Raw genomic sequence first — 14,264 nt, 5'->3', positions numbered from 1 at the left:
AATGCCTAAACTCGAGGATATAGAAGACATCGAAGATGTCGACGATTTGGATATGGATTTGGCCGAGTTCGACCCTGACTTGAGAACTCCTATTGCTCCTGCCAAGCCCAAACCAAGTGTGGTGAGAAGTCAAGACCAGGAACCCCAAGGTTTTCAGCCTCCGTTCAACAGCGAGACATCTGACATTCGCCAGCAAATGAGGACCCACGACCAACTTTCAGAGGAAGAACTGGCTGAGCTGAAAAGCATGCAGCTGATATACCCGTGCTATTTTGACCTGAACCGTTCAGTGAAGGAGGGGAGACGGGTGCCCTTGGACCACTGTGTTGAAAACCCTCTTGCGAAAACTATTTTGGACGCATGCCGCCACCTAAACCTAACAGCTGTGCTGGAACCTGAAAAATCCCACCCACAAGATTTTGGAAACCCAGGAAGAGTCAGAGTGGGGCTTAAATTCAAAGGCCAACAAGTCAGTCCTGCCATTAGAACTAAGAGAGGTCTATTACTCAAAATTTCTGAATACCTGGAAAATCATCCTACCACTTTGGACACTGTCAAGGAGCTTCCAGGTCCGCCAGAGCTAATGCAGGGGTACGAGCCTATGGAGGTGAGTAAGGTAAAGAAGTTCAAGATGAACACTATTGTTCCACTACATTCTCCGTTGACGATGAAAAATCCTCAAACGGCGTCGGCATACATCAAGACCCCACAAACAGAGACATCTACGCCCAAGATTCCAAAGCCAAAGGTGCAGAGAATCAGAGCATAAAGAGCGGTATATCAGAATCTATTTCTCAGTACGATTATTTAGCAGTAGCAGGAACATATTGCTGACGGTACTCTAAAATCATGTCTAATTGCTCTTTCGTGAGCTGGTCCTTCAGATTCTCAATTATGTCATCCAGACTGACAATAGACAAAACAGGAACGTTGTATCTCTTGGAAACAGCAGCAGTGGCGCTCTGGTCGGAGTTTTTAACCACTTCCTGTCTGTCCAAAGCGATAATACAACCTATAGCCTGGCCATTTTCAGTCTTGATGATGTCAAACGCCTCGTTGATGGCAGTACCGGCGGTCATAACGTCGTCAATGATCAGGATCTTCTTGTCTTTCAGCGGACAGCCCACTATCATTCCACCCTCCCCATGGTCCTTCTTCTCCTTTCTATTGAAAGAGTATCCAACATTGGCGTACTTGTCTCCACCGAGTTCATAAAGCTTGACAACAGTAATAGCAGCAAGTGGGATTCCCTTGTATGCTGGGCCAAACAGGACATCAAACTCCAATCCCGACTCAATGATGGTCTGGGCATATGCTGTAGCCACATTGCTCAGAGCAGCAGCTGTTGAAAATTGGCCCATGTTGAAAAAGTATGGCGACGTTCTGCCAGATTTCAGAGTGAAACTGCCAAATTTCAAAGCCTGCACATCAAGAGCATCTTTCAAGAACTTTAGCTTGTAGGACATATTCGAGACTAAAATATTTTTTTCATAAATCTCAATCAAATAGGGGATGGACGATACGGCCACCACCTCCGCAATCCTGGACATTCTGTCTTCAATATGCCTCTCTTCAGGACACTCCAATGTCAAGAAGCATGTTTCGCCCTCCTCTTTACGCTCGCATCTTCCACACGTTTTGCCTCAATCGACTCCGAAATCTGTGAACAAAAGGAAATTGTCAAACTCTTCGGACCCGCTCATGCTGAACAAATCGCCAAAAGTCAACAGACGCGTAACCACAGATCCATTCAACAAGAATACGCTTGATGAGCGAATCAACTCGTTCAATATTCTTAACTGGTCCATCGAGGACGATAAACTAAATCCCCTCGAATGCGCGGTGAACGGCTGGCAATGCCACAAGCGAAAAAACGAGCTGCATTGCCACTACTGCAATGCGGTATTGCTGATCCGCTTGAACGAACATAAGGACAAGAACAAAATCGTTACTAACTTTCTGTTTGTGGAAGACGAGGAAGCAGAGGAGCAGTTTCTTAAGGTGCGCGAACAATTGATAAGCTCGTATCTTCGTCGGCTACGTACAGATCATTATCCAGGATGCATGTGGAGGAACTCCAACTTAGATATAGGGCTGGTTAGAAAACAATACCATCTCAAGATCAGTGACATGAATGAAATACTAGAGCAATATCAAGATAATCTTGATAACCTGATCGATCACCAAGACATTATTATGCTGAAAAGCTATACCACAGACATAGTCAATAAGTCGCAAATTGAGATTTTGCAAGCTTATAACTCGACAAACTTAATACTCTCCATGGTTGCCCTTTTTGGATGGGAGCTAAAACAACAGAAGTTTGGATCAAAGAATTTGGCACTTCTCAAATGTCACAAATGTACGAGGCGAATACTGCTTGGAGAGTCTAAAAATCTAGACCACACGGAACCGCTCAAGTCTGTCAGCTATCCAGCTGAAATAAGCAAAGAAGACTCTGACATCAACCTGCTCGCAGAACATGAACACTGGTGCTGCATGGTAACCGAGTTTAATAACCTGAAAGGATATGAAGTTGTGTTGACGATCCTGCAAAGCGTATCTTCATCCGACGGCTACGAAGGCATGGAGGTCGAGCAAGACCATTCTTACACTTTTGACTCCACGATGGCGCTTCTTCGTGAGTTCAGTTAAACTTATCAACCATAAGCCATAATCATCATAATACTATTTAATTTCTCTTTTGGTACACGTCTTCAGGATTCAAAAGCGTGCCAAACACACGATCCCAGAATTTGCTGGTGACACCGAAACCAAGCTCATAATTTTTATAATGGTGCTCCAGATGGTAAGTCTTGAGATCCTGGAGGTATTTTGGGAGCTTGGCATGGTGGAGAATATAATGAGTGCAGTCGTAAAGAATATAGCCAAGGAATCCTCCAGCAAATCCGGAGCAGGCAGCATAATAAGGCAAAATTGCAAACACAAGCTTGTAGAACGGATAGCACAAAACAATAAATAGTGTTGGTGGCATCACCAATCTTTTTTTGTCCATAGGTAGGTAGTGGTGGACACCGTGCAACAGAAAATGAACAGTAAATGCAAGCTGGTGTTCTGGAAGGTAGTTATCAATGTGGAAAAGGAACCGATGCATGAGGTATTCGATCAAGGTCCACACGAATAGTCCTAGAGCCCAGAGAGCCAGTGCCAAGAATTTGTTCTGGTTGACAAATCCGATGTAGAAAACGTAGAAGTTGACTGGAAGCCAAATAAGTGGAACCACATACCAAGGTGTCACCGAAAGAGGCTCCAAAAAGTTTCCGAAAAGAGGGGCCGAGCCTTTCCCGTAGTGTCTGGGTCTGTGAACCTGGTCAAGGTAAAATTCCTTGGTCCAGTTGGCAGTGAGGACCTGAATAAGTAATGGTTTGTTGAGATCCAGGAACTTGTGCTTTCTATAGTCTTCGTCAACATCTGTTCTAACGCTCAACAGCTGCTCCGAAGGCAGATCACCAAATTCAGTCAGATCAATTGTGTCCGGAATCACTTCCATGTTCTGATGTTTAGAAAGAAGTTCCTCTTCCTCTTCTGGTGTAGCCAAGTATCCGATAAGCATTTCGTCATTCAGCATCTCGTAGGCGCTCTCGGAGTGAGTGTGACTGCTAGGATCGGCAAGGATTTGGGTGATGTCTTTACCAGCATACTCCAAAATTAATTCACTGCCGGCCGGGTGTTCATCAAGGAAATCAGTGACATCGTAGATATTTCTATTGTATAGGGTCACCCAGCATGACTTAACAGTAGTATGGGCCTCAAATTGTCTGCGAGACACGAGTGGTAGACGTCTGTTATTCATCGGGCTATGATGTGAAAAAAAATCACGTTATTTTTTTATAAGCGATGGAGAACGAGCAAATCAACACCGATAACGCTGAGATAGGGTAATAAGTGTTTGTATAAGGTGCAAACCAAAAGTGACTGGATGATTTGGAATCAAAAGTGGTCCTGATTTTGTTTCTTTATAAATAAATTTCTGCTATGTTTGTTTCTATTCGCTCCGCCCGGTATCTACACCAAATTTTTTTTTTTTTTTGTAGTCGCGACGATCGGCTTCGCCCTTGTAATTTGAGTTTTCGTTACGAAAAGTTTGTGAACAATGTTGAATCATATCCTTGCCCTAAGCAGACAGCCTTCTCGGCGTGCTCTGAGCACCATATCGCAAACAAAAATCAAAACCTTACCTAGCGGGATCAAGCTGGTGGTAGACGAGACTCCCAGTCATTTCAGTGCTGTGGGACTATATGTTAATGCCGGCTCCAGATTCGAAGATAGATATGATTTAACAGGGTGTTCGCACCTGATGGATAAAATGGCATATAGAAGCACTACTGAAATGTCTGGAGCGGAAATGGTGGAGAAACTAAATCACTTGGGCGGCAACTATATGTGTGCGTCATCAAGAGAGACTCTTATTTATCAAGCAAGCGTATTCAACCAAGATGTGGACAAAATGTTCAAGCTCTTGAGTGATACAATTGCCAGACCAGCATTGCTAGACGAGGAGATAAACGAGCAAATTAGCAACGCGCGGTATGAACTGAATGAGCTGTGGCTTCAAAGCGACATGATATTGCCAGAACTCCTTCAACAGACAGCATACAGCGGCAAAAACTTGGGTTGTCCTCTACTCTGCCCCCAGGAGGAGCTGGACAAGGTGACATCGGCCAAATTGCGCCAATATAGAGACTTGTTCTATAGACCTGATCGACTGGTGGTGGCTATGAGCGGTGTACCTTTTGAAAAAGCCGAGGAACTTACATTGAAAAACCTCGAAGATTTCAAAGCCAGAAATAGCACAGAGATTATCAAGGACCCAGCAGTGTATACAGGGGGAGAGTTCTCGACTCCTTACCCTGAAGAGCTTGCTTACATGGGTCAGGAATTCCATCATATCCACGTTGGCTTCGAAGGTGTGCCCATTCAAGACGAAGAGGTCTACAAGCTTGCTACCTTGCAAATGCTCATCGGTGGAGGTGGCTCATTTTCTGCTGGTGGTCCTGGAAAAGGAATGTACTCTAGAGCATACACGCGAATCTTGAACCAGTATGGATTTGTGGAGTCGTGCAAATCTTTCATTCACAACTTCAGTGACAGTGGATTGTTCGGCATCTCTTTGAGTTGCATTCCACAGGCGAACCGTGTGATGGGCGAGCTGATTGGATTTGAGCTCTCGCTCTTAATGGAGGATAATGTCAGAAATGGCGGAATCACAGATAGTGAGGTCGAACGATCCAAGAATCAGCTGAAGTCGTCCTTGATGATGAATTTAGAAAGTAAGATGGTCCAATTGGAAGACATGGGTCGTCAAGTCCAGATCTACGGTAAACGGGTCGACGTACTCGAGATGTGCGAAAAGATTGATAGAATCACCAGACATGACCTTATAGATATTGCAAAGAGGGTGCTTACCGGAAGCAAGCCAACCATTGTTATCCAAGGCGATAGAGACTCTTTTGGAGATGTTGCTGAGACTCTGGCCAAGTCCGGTTTGGGAACCGATAAGAAAACAAAGAAGGGTTGGTTCGTGTAAATAGTTAGTTTTCAAGCCATTCGGAATCGTTCAATGCTTGCTGGAAGTGTTTTTCTGTACTGTGGTGAGCTTTTTGTCGTTCAGAGCTCTGTTTCTCATATTTGTGTATCGTAGTCTTGAGCCCGGTCTTGAATGAAGAGAAAACCTTTTCATCCTTCTCTGACACCTTTGTCGTTATTTGCACCATTTGGTTCCCCACGTGAGCACTTGGGACTCCATGTATCCGGCGGCTCCAGTGTGCCTTTTCGTCCTCATTGGATGACATCGTAGTCGATACTAGCAAAACTGGCTGAAAGGTAAACTCTACGGTGATTTAAAAAAGCTTGATACTAAACAATTACGTAATCGATGCCTCTGGGAGGGCATGACCCAGGACACTGGATCAGGCACTCAAATGGTGACATGGTCGAGTGTATATGTGCGGTGGACACTAGTTGGCTTTGCCAACAAAACAGAAATTTCCACCTAGATTAATAGTGATGCTCAACTCGCAAAATATTTTGTCTATTCTCTCTTTGATCTTGACGCACCGCCCACCTACGCTAAGCTACTCCACAGATAGCTCCATCTGCAACAATACGAACAATATATTAACTTGATAGAGCTCTTCTATGGTATTATGTGCTCAAGCCCTGGGTTTTCTTCCATTTAGTGATTCTCTTTTTCAACTCACCAGCACTGTGCTGATAAGGGTTGAGTTTCTTGTCCCATTTCATCTTTTCATAGTCATCTCCGTACTTATTGTACAGATCAGCTAGCCAATCAATCTCTCGTGCGCTCTGTTTGCGTTCCTTTACCACCTTGTGCTGAGCAAGCTCCTCAAGTTTCTTGACCACTTCCGTGGAAGGCTTTTCCTGTTCAACCTCCTGCGTTATTTTCTTTGTACCATATATGACTTTGATAACATTTCCTTGATCATCACGCACAAGTTTAGCTGTTCCTTCGGGGATGTCTGCTGGGTCTAAAGAGTCCTTTGATTCGTCTTTCTTTTCTTCCTCTTCCTCAGTCTCATCAACGACAAACTCATCATCGCTTTCGGGGAACTGAGGGGTGATTTTCTTTTCCACTCCACCAGTTTGTTGTGACAGTCGCACTTTCAAACCCATTTTCTCATAGTTCTGTGACAGAGACAACTTTGGATCCCAGTTTGCCGCAATGATGGAGTTCCCAAAATTCCTCACTTGCCTTTGTCTGTCCTTCGTGCGTCTCGTGGCCTTTTTGACCGACGATCTGGCCATCTTACGCTTACGAACGGACACCATGATCAGAAATGAAAAATAAGTTAGCACTTGAATTTTTTTTTCTCCTGTTCCAGTCGCGTCGATCGTCTAAGACGCCGGCTGCTGATAATCTTCTACCCCAGATCATCTTGTGTCCATGTCAGAAAGCGAACAGCCTCCGCAACAACCCAGACTGGCTCCTAACCAGCCTAGCAACCAGCAGGAAATTGACTCGCGGTCTGTTTATTTGGGCAACGTGGACTATTCCGCTTTACCCGGAGATCTGAAGGAGCTACTTGATGATTGTGGGGTCATAAACAGAATTACCATCCTGTATGATAAACACACCGGGAAGCCTCGTGGATACGCTTTTGTTGAGTTTGAAACGCACGAAGGTGCCCAAAAAGCTGTTGCTATGAACGGCACAGAATTCCGCGGACGTACTTTGACAGTTACTCCAAAACGGACCAATTATCCGGGAATCACCAATGCCAGACGGTATTCGGGTGCACCCCCACACAGAGGGAGGGGACGCGGTGGCCGCAGTGCTGCCTGGAGAGGGCGTACACACCATTTGAGGGAAGACGATGCTAAAAACGAGGAGCCCGCGAAGACTTCACCCGATTAAATAATGAGCAAGTGGCATATATTTCCTAAAACAACCAGACCCACAAAAATATCCAAAATATAACTGTGAAGAACAGGAGCCATATTTTCCAGCTGATTCCTGTCTTGTCGGCCATTATGGCCATCCGATTGAGGTTGGCCTTGATGCGGTTTTTGCTCAGTTCCATATCGCCCCCGAGAGCAGAGAGGTTGAATCTGCTTTTGTTGATTTCGTCGCCCATCATCATGGAGAGATTTTTCAAAGCTGTTATTTTGGAACCCAGTAGGTCCACTGTCTCGTCGTTTTGAGACTCGAGCTGTGACATTAACGAAGCATTGTAGTCTCGTTTCTTTGAGTCTGCTGTATCGTAGGGGGAAGACGATCTAGCAAAAGGGTCCTCCTGACGGCGTAGATTATCCAGCGACGTGGCCGAGGATGTGTTGTACGTTCTTATTGGAGAGTGTGCAGCAGATACCGGTTGAGACACCGTGGAAAAAAGCGCTGTTCTTCCTTCACGCTGGTGCGCTTTTGAAGAGTACCGACTAGACATTAGTTGACAAATATTAATACTCACTTTGTGCTCATAAGAGTATCGTCGCGTCGAGAAAATATTATTATTTTCTCCTATGAATTTACGTCAACAGCTGGGTTCGGGTCTGAGCATGGCCATGGTTTTGGCCAGCGCTTTTGCGTTCTGGAAGCTATTCTCCATCGTGACCATGTCGAACTCTCCAATTGTGGTGGTTCTTTCTGGATCTATGGAGCCAGCTTTTCAGCGAGGAGATGTGCTGTTTCTTTGGAATAGAGAAGAGTACGTTGGAGTAGGAGACGTTGTTGTCTACAAGTTGCAAGAAAAAGATATTCCAATTGTGCATAGAGTTGTTAGAGAACACAGGGTGATGGAGAAAGACAGGAAGACAAAGAAAAAAGTGCAAAAGCAGCTGCTCCTGACGAAAGGAGATAATAACGAGCGAGACGATCTACCACTATACGCTTACGGACAGCAGTATCTCGAAAGAAAGAAAGATATTCTTGGGAGGGTATTTGGATACGTGCCTCTAGTGGGATATGTTACCATTCTCATTACGGAGAACGTGTACTTCAAGTACGCCCTGATGGCATTACTCGGTCTATCTGCGTTAGTGCAGGACGAATAATAGTACACATCTATATATCTCATTAACTTCTTGCTACCCCGTAACCCAGCGTCATTAGTCGTTTTCTGCGGTCTCCTTCGCCTTTTTGTCTTCCTTCTTCCAAAAGCATCTCTCTTATGAGTCGACAGTCGCTTTCTGAAACATTGTCCACTTTCTGCGAAACAACTCTGGTGAACTCCTCAAGAGACATGTTATCAGCAGTAGGAACTATGTGCTTCACCAAGTCTCGCTTGGCTTTCAAACTTTGGTTCTCCTTGTCAAGAATATCCCAATAGAAATCGATTGGAAGTGAGCCTTTTCTACCGCAAAGATTGATGAATCGCGGATCATCCTTTATATATGGGAGGAGCTCATGCCATCTCAATTTCGCTGTGAACTCAATTTTTTGGCTCACCTCCTCCAGAAGCTGTCTAAAACCGTCTCTGGCCTTCCTATCTGCTCTGTAATTTTTTTTATTGTTCTCAGCGACCGTGGCCTGGAATGATCTCTCCAACTCGTTCACGATACTTTCATAAATCGTGAGAATATCTAGTTTGTTCAAATGGGGCAAGCGCTCCATATCTAGCGTCTTGAAAGCATCGTCCACCTGCGACCTTAGTGTGAGCTCCGCCCGCAGAATGACCTCGACTTCCTCGAGTTGTTTACGCCTGGCCTCCTTGATCTCTGCCTCACGTGCACGCTTCAGCTTACCGACGTACTCTTCAAAAAATTCCCGTTTCATCTTGGGTGGTATAAGTGAATAAATAGGCTCATCCATGATGAGTTTCGCACATGTGTTCCATCGGGTGTAGTACTTTATATCGTAATTGTCCAGAACCTGGAAAAATGCGTTTCTGTAACTCTCGCGCGAGTTCTCCTTCTCTCGGAACTCCTCGTCGGCTTTCCGAAGCAAATAAACCTCAAAACATTCCTTCCTCGTAATCGAGTCAGGTAAAGTCCAATACCGCTTATCCACTATGCACCGTTCCATCACCTGCTGAAATGTCCAATCTGTTCCTACAGAGTAATCTTCCAGCATTTGCACAAATTGATCTGTTTTTGCATCTGCATTCTTTTCCCATCTGAGCTCCTCGTCCGTAAAGAAACTGCTTAGATCCACGATCTTTGTAGAGTCAAATACCTTGTCTCCATTCTCCTGGGCCGGTTCCTGCTCTTCAACAGTTGTTGGGTTTATGAGTTTGCGCACCTCGTCCGGAAGTGTCCAAACACTCTCCTCTGTTTCCTCGTTGTAGTAGTAGACCTCGCCCTCGTCAGTGAGGTATCGCTGCCATTTTGTCTTCTCTAAGGCAGCGTCAACCCTGCTCTCCTTCAAGTCTTCAGGTCTCTCCCACTGCGTCTGCTCAGTCTCTGAGTTGTAGTAGTAAACACGACCTTCCTCGTCTACCACTTCGCTCCACATACTCAAGGACTTCGAAAATTAATTTTTTCGTGCGAAACCCATCTCTTCCGAATAACAGCAAATACCTCTTCTATCACCAAATGGTAAGTTTAGGCATTTATGGTGCTAACATCAGTCTCAATCCCTCAAACCGTATCTCACAGCAGTTAGGCACTCGCTGAATGTGGCACTCTGTCTAGAAAACTTTTCGTCTCAGATCGTCGAGCGTCACAATTATCCCGAAGTGGAAAACAAGAAGACAACAGAGGTGCTGCTAAACCCAATGATGATATCAAGAAACGAGAACGAGCGCGTGCTCATTGAGCCAAGCATCAATTCTGTGAGAGTGTCTATCAAAATCAAACAAAGCGATGAAATAGAGAGTATTTTGGTCGACAAGTTCACCAGATTCTTGACCAAAAGAGCAGAGAATTTTTTAATTCTCAGAAGAACGCCTATCCCAGATTACGATATCTCGTTCCTACTCACAAACTACCACAACGAGGTGATGATGAAGAACAAATTGATCGACTTCATCATCGAATTTATGGAAGACGTCGACAAAGAAATCAGCGAGATGAAATTGTTCCTCAATTCCAGAGCGAGATTTGTCGCAGAAGCATATCTGAGCGTGTTCGATTAGCCATATAACCTCCTTAGAAAATCAAATACAATCAAAACTAAAACATGCAAGAACCGGAGAATTATCCTGAACAGCCTGCAGAGTACGGACTTTGCATCGCACACCCGGTCCACCTTTCTCATAAGTACCCGCAGGCAAGGGCTTTTAAAGTGCCCTTTTCATTGTAATCGTAATCCTCTTGGCCGGCGTAGCTGCTCACCTCGATTCGTATATTTCCAATCTGTACGTCGTGCTCCCACTCTATAAGCTGGACAAACTTGTTATGGCGATAAGAAGTTGTGCCGTTGGTAACCCTAACTTCAAACTGGCCTGGCGGAAAATGAAGTTCTGGTAAGTATATCACTGTCGGGGCCTTTTTGTGCGATTGGACTCGGGTATTTATTTCCATCACAAATGTGACCTTTTTGAGGTCAAACTCGCTGAATACCACTGTTCCATTCACCAGAACACCATACGGCCGCACAACAGCGGCCGCAGCACGAGTTCCATTCATTAGCGAGATGACCTTGTTTTCAAGCTCGATCTCTTCCTCGTCAGCTTCTGATTTTTTAGATGTGGTATCCAGACTGGATGAAGAATTTGTTATCCACTCTAGATAAGTGCCAATTGTTGCGGTACCATATGTTCCAGCCCGCATCCAATATTCATTTTTTTTGTCATCCACGTCGTCCTTGGAATACAGCGAAAAATCCTCCAAATTCCAGTTGTCTCCCCATTTGTGACAATTGCGCGAGTTATAGCACCAATAGGTACTGTTGAGGTTTGTGTGTTCAAGCGCGGACTGTAGTGCATCGTTTGCACTTTCCTGAGAGCTGTAATCTCCATCGGAATACGCTTTCTTGCAATCCATATCAAAAGGCATCCCAGTTTCTGTGACTATCACCGGCACACTTGGCCCAACTGCTTCATTTGCCTCTCGCTTGAGCTGGGCAAATTGATTCCTAAGCGATTTGCGAATGTTTTTCTCACCAAAAACCAGCCCGAAAACAGGATTAACGTATTTGCCCCGTAAAATACCCAATGTATCCACGTTGTATTTCCTGTTCCATGTCTGGAACATAAGCGACATTCCATCATAGTAATGCTGTGCAACTGCTGTTCTGTTATCAATATGAGGTGTTCCTTTCACAGCCGGAGGAATTGCCATGACAGGATGCTGCATTATCACGTACAACTCACCATCGACTTTCCTCACCATGCTCTTCCATTTCGCCCAAAAATCAACAAAAAGGGTATTGATGAACGTCTGATCATCTAAGGTCTCGCCTGTATTTGGGTCTGTGCTGAAATAGTTAGGAATGAGAGCTTGGCCTGATCGAGGATCCCATACATTGTGTTGCGCAAAAATACACTCCCCAAGCTTCCAGCCTGGACTTCTTTGAAAACCATAATGCTTGTCCATTTGATCGTCACTGACCCATGCCTTGACTCCGTTCGGGTCAATAAGCTTGGTGCCATTTTTGCGGGGCCCAAACACAGAGAGCGAATAGACATCGACTTCTTGCGGCAACCCCATTCCAAGCCTCATACCCTCTATTGGCTTTGGACACGTTCCTAGCCTTAATTCCTGGGATGGGGGGTATTTCTCAAGATCGGGATACCCATAATAGCCAGAGTTTGGCTCGTTTAACGACTCTACTCCAAGTAACGTCTTGTTCAGAAGCTCTGGTGCTTTTTGCTTGATTGAGGTTAATAGGAAAGAGATAGAGTCCAAAAAATGGGATTGCAGAAAGTCCTGAATGTTCATGCCGTTGATAATGGCTTTGGGAGCGAACATAGAACCGGCAAAAAAGAGCGTAAACATGACTTGGGTTGCCATCCTGAAATAGTTTGTCGCCCAAACCATTTTTTGGTAATTTTGTGGATCAGCAGCGAAATTGTGTATGAGGGAGGCTTCAGTAGTAGGGAAATTGCGAGGTTCAAGCCCGGCAGCATACAGAGTCCATAGTGGAGCACCGCTGCCGCCAGTGAACCTGGACCAAACATCTTGGTGCGGATCGATGAACACGTAGAGACCGCCAATTTCATCGATCTTGCGCAGCAGCTCTATAGTGTAGTCAATATAATCGGTATCATAAATTCCTGGGCCTTCATGTTCAATTGCTTCCCAAGTGACAATGTAACGGATCGTGTTATAGCCCCAAAGTTTTATACGCGTCAGGTGTTCATAAGCTTCTTCCAGTGGAAATGGCTTTCCAACAAAGGAAACACGATCTGCCTCCTGCCAGAAACCACACTTATTAGGCTTGGAATAAGAGTACTGCAAGGGGTTCTGGGGCATTTTTGAAGAAGAGTCAAGATTGATCCCGCGTAGAAGCACTCTTCTCTTTGTGGCTGCTTCAACAAAGTTGCCGTGGGTGTCATGGGACAAGGGCTTGGTTTCCAAAACACTGTTGAGGGAGGCAATAGAGTGTTTGTGCATCGGAAGTGGGGACTCTTTGTCGGGTTGTGATGAGTCAGAAGAGTTAGGTAGGGGTATATATCCCTTAAAATGCATAAAGTGGCTTCGAAGTTTAGAATTGAAAGATCGTAGAGCCAAATTCAAACTGCAGTTGATGACGGCAATAGATCGGTATTACAACAATAATCTGATTTCCCTATCTTGCCGCTTCAAAATCGCCGCGTCGATCGGCTCGTACTTGGTATATCTTACTTCCTATGCTCAGTCGACGAGTTTTAGCGGTCAGCACCATTTTGGCCCTGACATCGCTGGCAAGCGCCAGCACCGCAAACTCTACCTGCCATCTTGTACATTCGTTGCCAAATAATGAACAATGTAAATACGCTTTACAGAATTGCGCCGATCACCAGGTAGGACAAATCAATTATTTCCACTTGTACTACTGCACAAGCTCTTCAGCAGCCATAAGAGCCTGGATCGTTCTTCCTGTCATCTTCGCTATATTGCTTTATTTGTTTGTGTTTTTGGGACTTACTGCTGGCGAGTTTCTCTGTCCTAACCTTTCCGTTATCTCCAATTATCTCCATATCCCGGAGAATATATCTGGGCTGACTCTGCTGGCCTTCGGAAATGGATCTCCAGACATTCTGAGCACCTACAGCTCTTTCCAAACCGAAAATGCGTCTCTGGCTATTGGTGAACTTATTGGATCTGCATTTTTCATCACCGGTTTTATTATCGGAGTTATAACGATCGCAGCGCCCTTTGAAATCCTTCCTCAAGTCTCGGTTGCGGATCAGGTTTCAAACAGCCTCCTAAGGTCGAGTGCCAAATTCGTCTATTTACGTGATTTACTATTTTTCCTGCTTTCAATTACCACGCTGCTTGCTTTCTTATCGAATGGACATTTATCGAATACAAAGTTGAACATCCTCGTCGCCATCTATATCTTCTATGTGGTTGTGGTACTCATTTGGCAATATCTGATTACAAAGAAAAAGCGAGAGCTTGTCCAGGACTATCAGATCAGAAACTTATACAACGATGAAGCATTTATCACGATGGATGGAGATAATCTGGAATTTGAAGACTCTTATACCTTCAACCCAAGAATCCTTAACAGCATTGAGTTTGGAAATGTTCTGGAAATGCTAAGCAAAAATCAGTCGGTGCCAGTCAATATCTCACGACTTGTAAACGATGCGCAAAACTACGAGTCAAGGCTGCTGGACCACGAAATTAATCTGGAAGAGGAACCTGAGTATTCATCAAATCCACTGAAAATCATCTTTGGCTACATTTCATACCCA

At 44.8% G+C, this 14,264-nt stretch overlaps 12 protein-coding genes across 12 annotated transcripts; 6 read left to right on the top strand and 6 right to left on the bottom strand.

Moving 5' to 3' along the window:
* Position 1: 1 nt before the first annotated feature.
* HPODL_04480 (Signal recognition particle SEC65 subunit) lies at positions 2-769 on the top strand (the record flags this gene model as incomplete). The annotated part of the gene is made up of 1 exon (XM_014079285.1): positions 2-769. The coding sequence occupies one exon, from the start codon at positions 2-4 to the stop codon at positions 767-769; it is 768 nt and encodes a 255-aa protein (XP_013934760.1).
* Positions 770-803: 34 nt separating this feature from the next.
* Positions 804-1,466, bottom strand: HPODL_04479 (Orotate phosphoribosyltransferase; the record flags this gene model as incomplete). The annotated part of the gene is made up of 1 exon (XM_014079284.1): positions 804-1,466. The coding sequence occupies one exon, from the start codon at positions 1,464-1,466 to the stop codon at positions 804-806; it is 663 nt and encodes a 220-aa protein (XP_013934759.1).
* Positions 1,467-1,512: 46 nt separating this feature from the next.
* On the top strand, positions 1,513-2,655 carry HPODL_04478 (uncharacterized protein; the record flags this gene model as incomplete). The annotated part of the gene is made up of 1 exon (XM_014079283.1): positions 1,513-2,655. One exon carries the CDS (start codon positions 1,513-1,515, stop codon positions 2,653-2,655), a length of 1,143 nt encoding a protein of 380 aa, XP_013934758.1.
* Positions 2,656-2,692: 37 nt separating this feature from the next.
* HPODL_04477 (Ceramide very long chain fatty acid hydroxylase SCS7) lies at positions 2,693-3,814 on the bottom strand (the record flags this gene model as incomplete). The annotated part of the gene is made up of 1 exon (XM_014079282.1): positions 2,693-3,814. The coding sequence occupies one exon, from the start codon at positions 3,812-3,814 to the stop codon at positions 2,693-2,695; it is 1,122 nt and encodes a 373-aa protein (XP_013934757.1).
* Positions 3,815-4,114: 300 nt separating this feature from the next.
* HPODL_04476 (Mitochondrial-processing peptidase subunit alpha) lies at positions 4,115-5,548 on the top strand (the record flags this gene model as incomplete). Its single annotated transcript, XM_014079281.1, has 1 exon — positions 4,115-5,548. One exon carries the CDS (start codon positions 4,115-4,117, stop codon positions 5,546-5,548), a length of 1,434 nt encoding a protein of 477 aa, XP_013934756.1.
* Positions 5,549-6,165: 617 nt separating this feature from the next.
* HPODL_04475 (Nucleolar protein 16) lies at positions 6,166-6,810 on the bottom strand (the record flags this gene model as incomplete). The annotated part of the gene is made up of 1 exon (XM_014079280.1): positions 6,166-6,810. The coding sequence occupies one exon, from the start codon at positions 6,808-6,810 to the stop codon at positions 6,166-6,168; it is 645 nt and encodes a 214-aa protein (XP_013934755.1).
* Positions 6,811-6,925: 115 nt separating this feature from the next.
* HPODL_04474 (Embryonic polyadenylate-binding protein 2-B) lies at positions 6,926-7,396 on the top strand (the record flags this gene model as incomplete). The annotated part of the gene is made up of 1 exon (XM_014079279.1): positions 6,926-7,396. One exon carries the CDS (start codon positions 6,926-6,928, stop codon positions 7,394-7,396), a length of 471 nt encoding a protein of 156 aa, XP_013934754.1.
* A 25-nt stretch (positions 7,397-7,421) lies between these two features.
* Positions 7,422-7,925, bottom strand: HPODL_04473 (Protein transport protein BET1; the record flags this gene model as incomplete). Its single annotated transcript, XM_014079278.1, has 1 exon — positions 7,422-7,925. One exon carries the CDS (start codon positions 7,923-7,925, stop codon positions 7,422-7,424), a length of 504 nt encoding a protein of 167 aa, XP_013934753.1.
* Positions 7,926-8,001: 76 nt separating this feature from the next.
* On the top strand, positions 8,002-8,532 carry HPODL_04472 (Signal peptidase complex catalytic subunit SEC11; the record flags this gene model as incomplete). Its single annotated transcript, XM_014079277.1, has 1 exon — positions 8,002-8,532. The coding sequence occupies one exon, from the start codon at positions 8,002-8,004 to the stop codon at positions 8,530-8,532; it is 531 nt and encodes a 176-aa protein (XP_013934752.1).
* Positions 8,533-8,554: 22 nt separating this feature from the next.
* HPODL_04471 (pre-mRNA-processing factor 40) lies at positions 8,555-9,931 on the bottom strand (the record flags this gene model as incomplete). The annotated part of the gene is made up of 1 exon (XM_014079276.1): positions 8,555-9,931. One exon carries the CDS (start codon positions 9,929-9,931, stop codon positions 8,555-8,557), a length of 1,377 nt encoding a protein of 458 aa, XP_013934751.1.
* Positions 9,932-10,011: 80 nt separating this feature from the next.
* HPODL_04470 (Actin-related protein 2/3 complex subunit 4) lies at positions 10,012-10,553 on the top strand (the record flags this gene model as incomplete). The annotated part of the gene is made up of 2 exons (XM_014079275.1): positions 10,012-10,014; positions 10,047-10,553. 2 exons carry the CDS (start codon positions 10,012-10,014, stop codon positions 10,551-10,553), a joined length of 510 nt encoding a protein of 169 aa, XP_013934750.1.
* A 118-nt stretch (positions 10,554-10,671) lies between these two features.
* On the bottom strand, positions 10,672-13,050 carry HPODL_04469 (uncharacterized protein; the record flags this gene model as incomplete). The annotated part of the gene is made up of 1 exon (XM_014079274.1): positions 10,672-13,050. One exon carries the CDS (start codon positions 13,048-13,050, stop codon positions 10,672-10,674), a length of 2,379 nt encoding a protein of 792 aa, XP_013934749.1.
* Between the last annotated feature and the right edge of the window lie 1,214 nt (positions 13,051-14,264).

Source organism: Ogataea parapolymorpha, chromosome V (genome assembly GCF_000187245.1).
Source record: "Ogataea parapolymorpha DL-1 chromosome V, whole genome shotgun sequence".
In the NCBI taxonomy this organism is placed as follows: Eukaryota; Fungi; Ascomycota; class Pichiomycetes; order Pichiales; family Pichiaceae; genus Ogataea; species Ogataea parapolymorpha.
The sequence above is the reverse complement of the archived record's forward strand: the minus strand, read 5'-3'. Positions and strand labels throughout refer to the sequence as shown.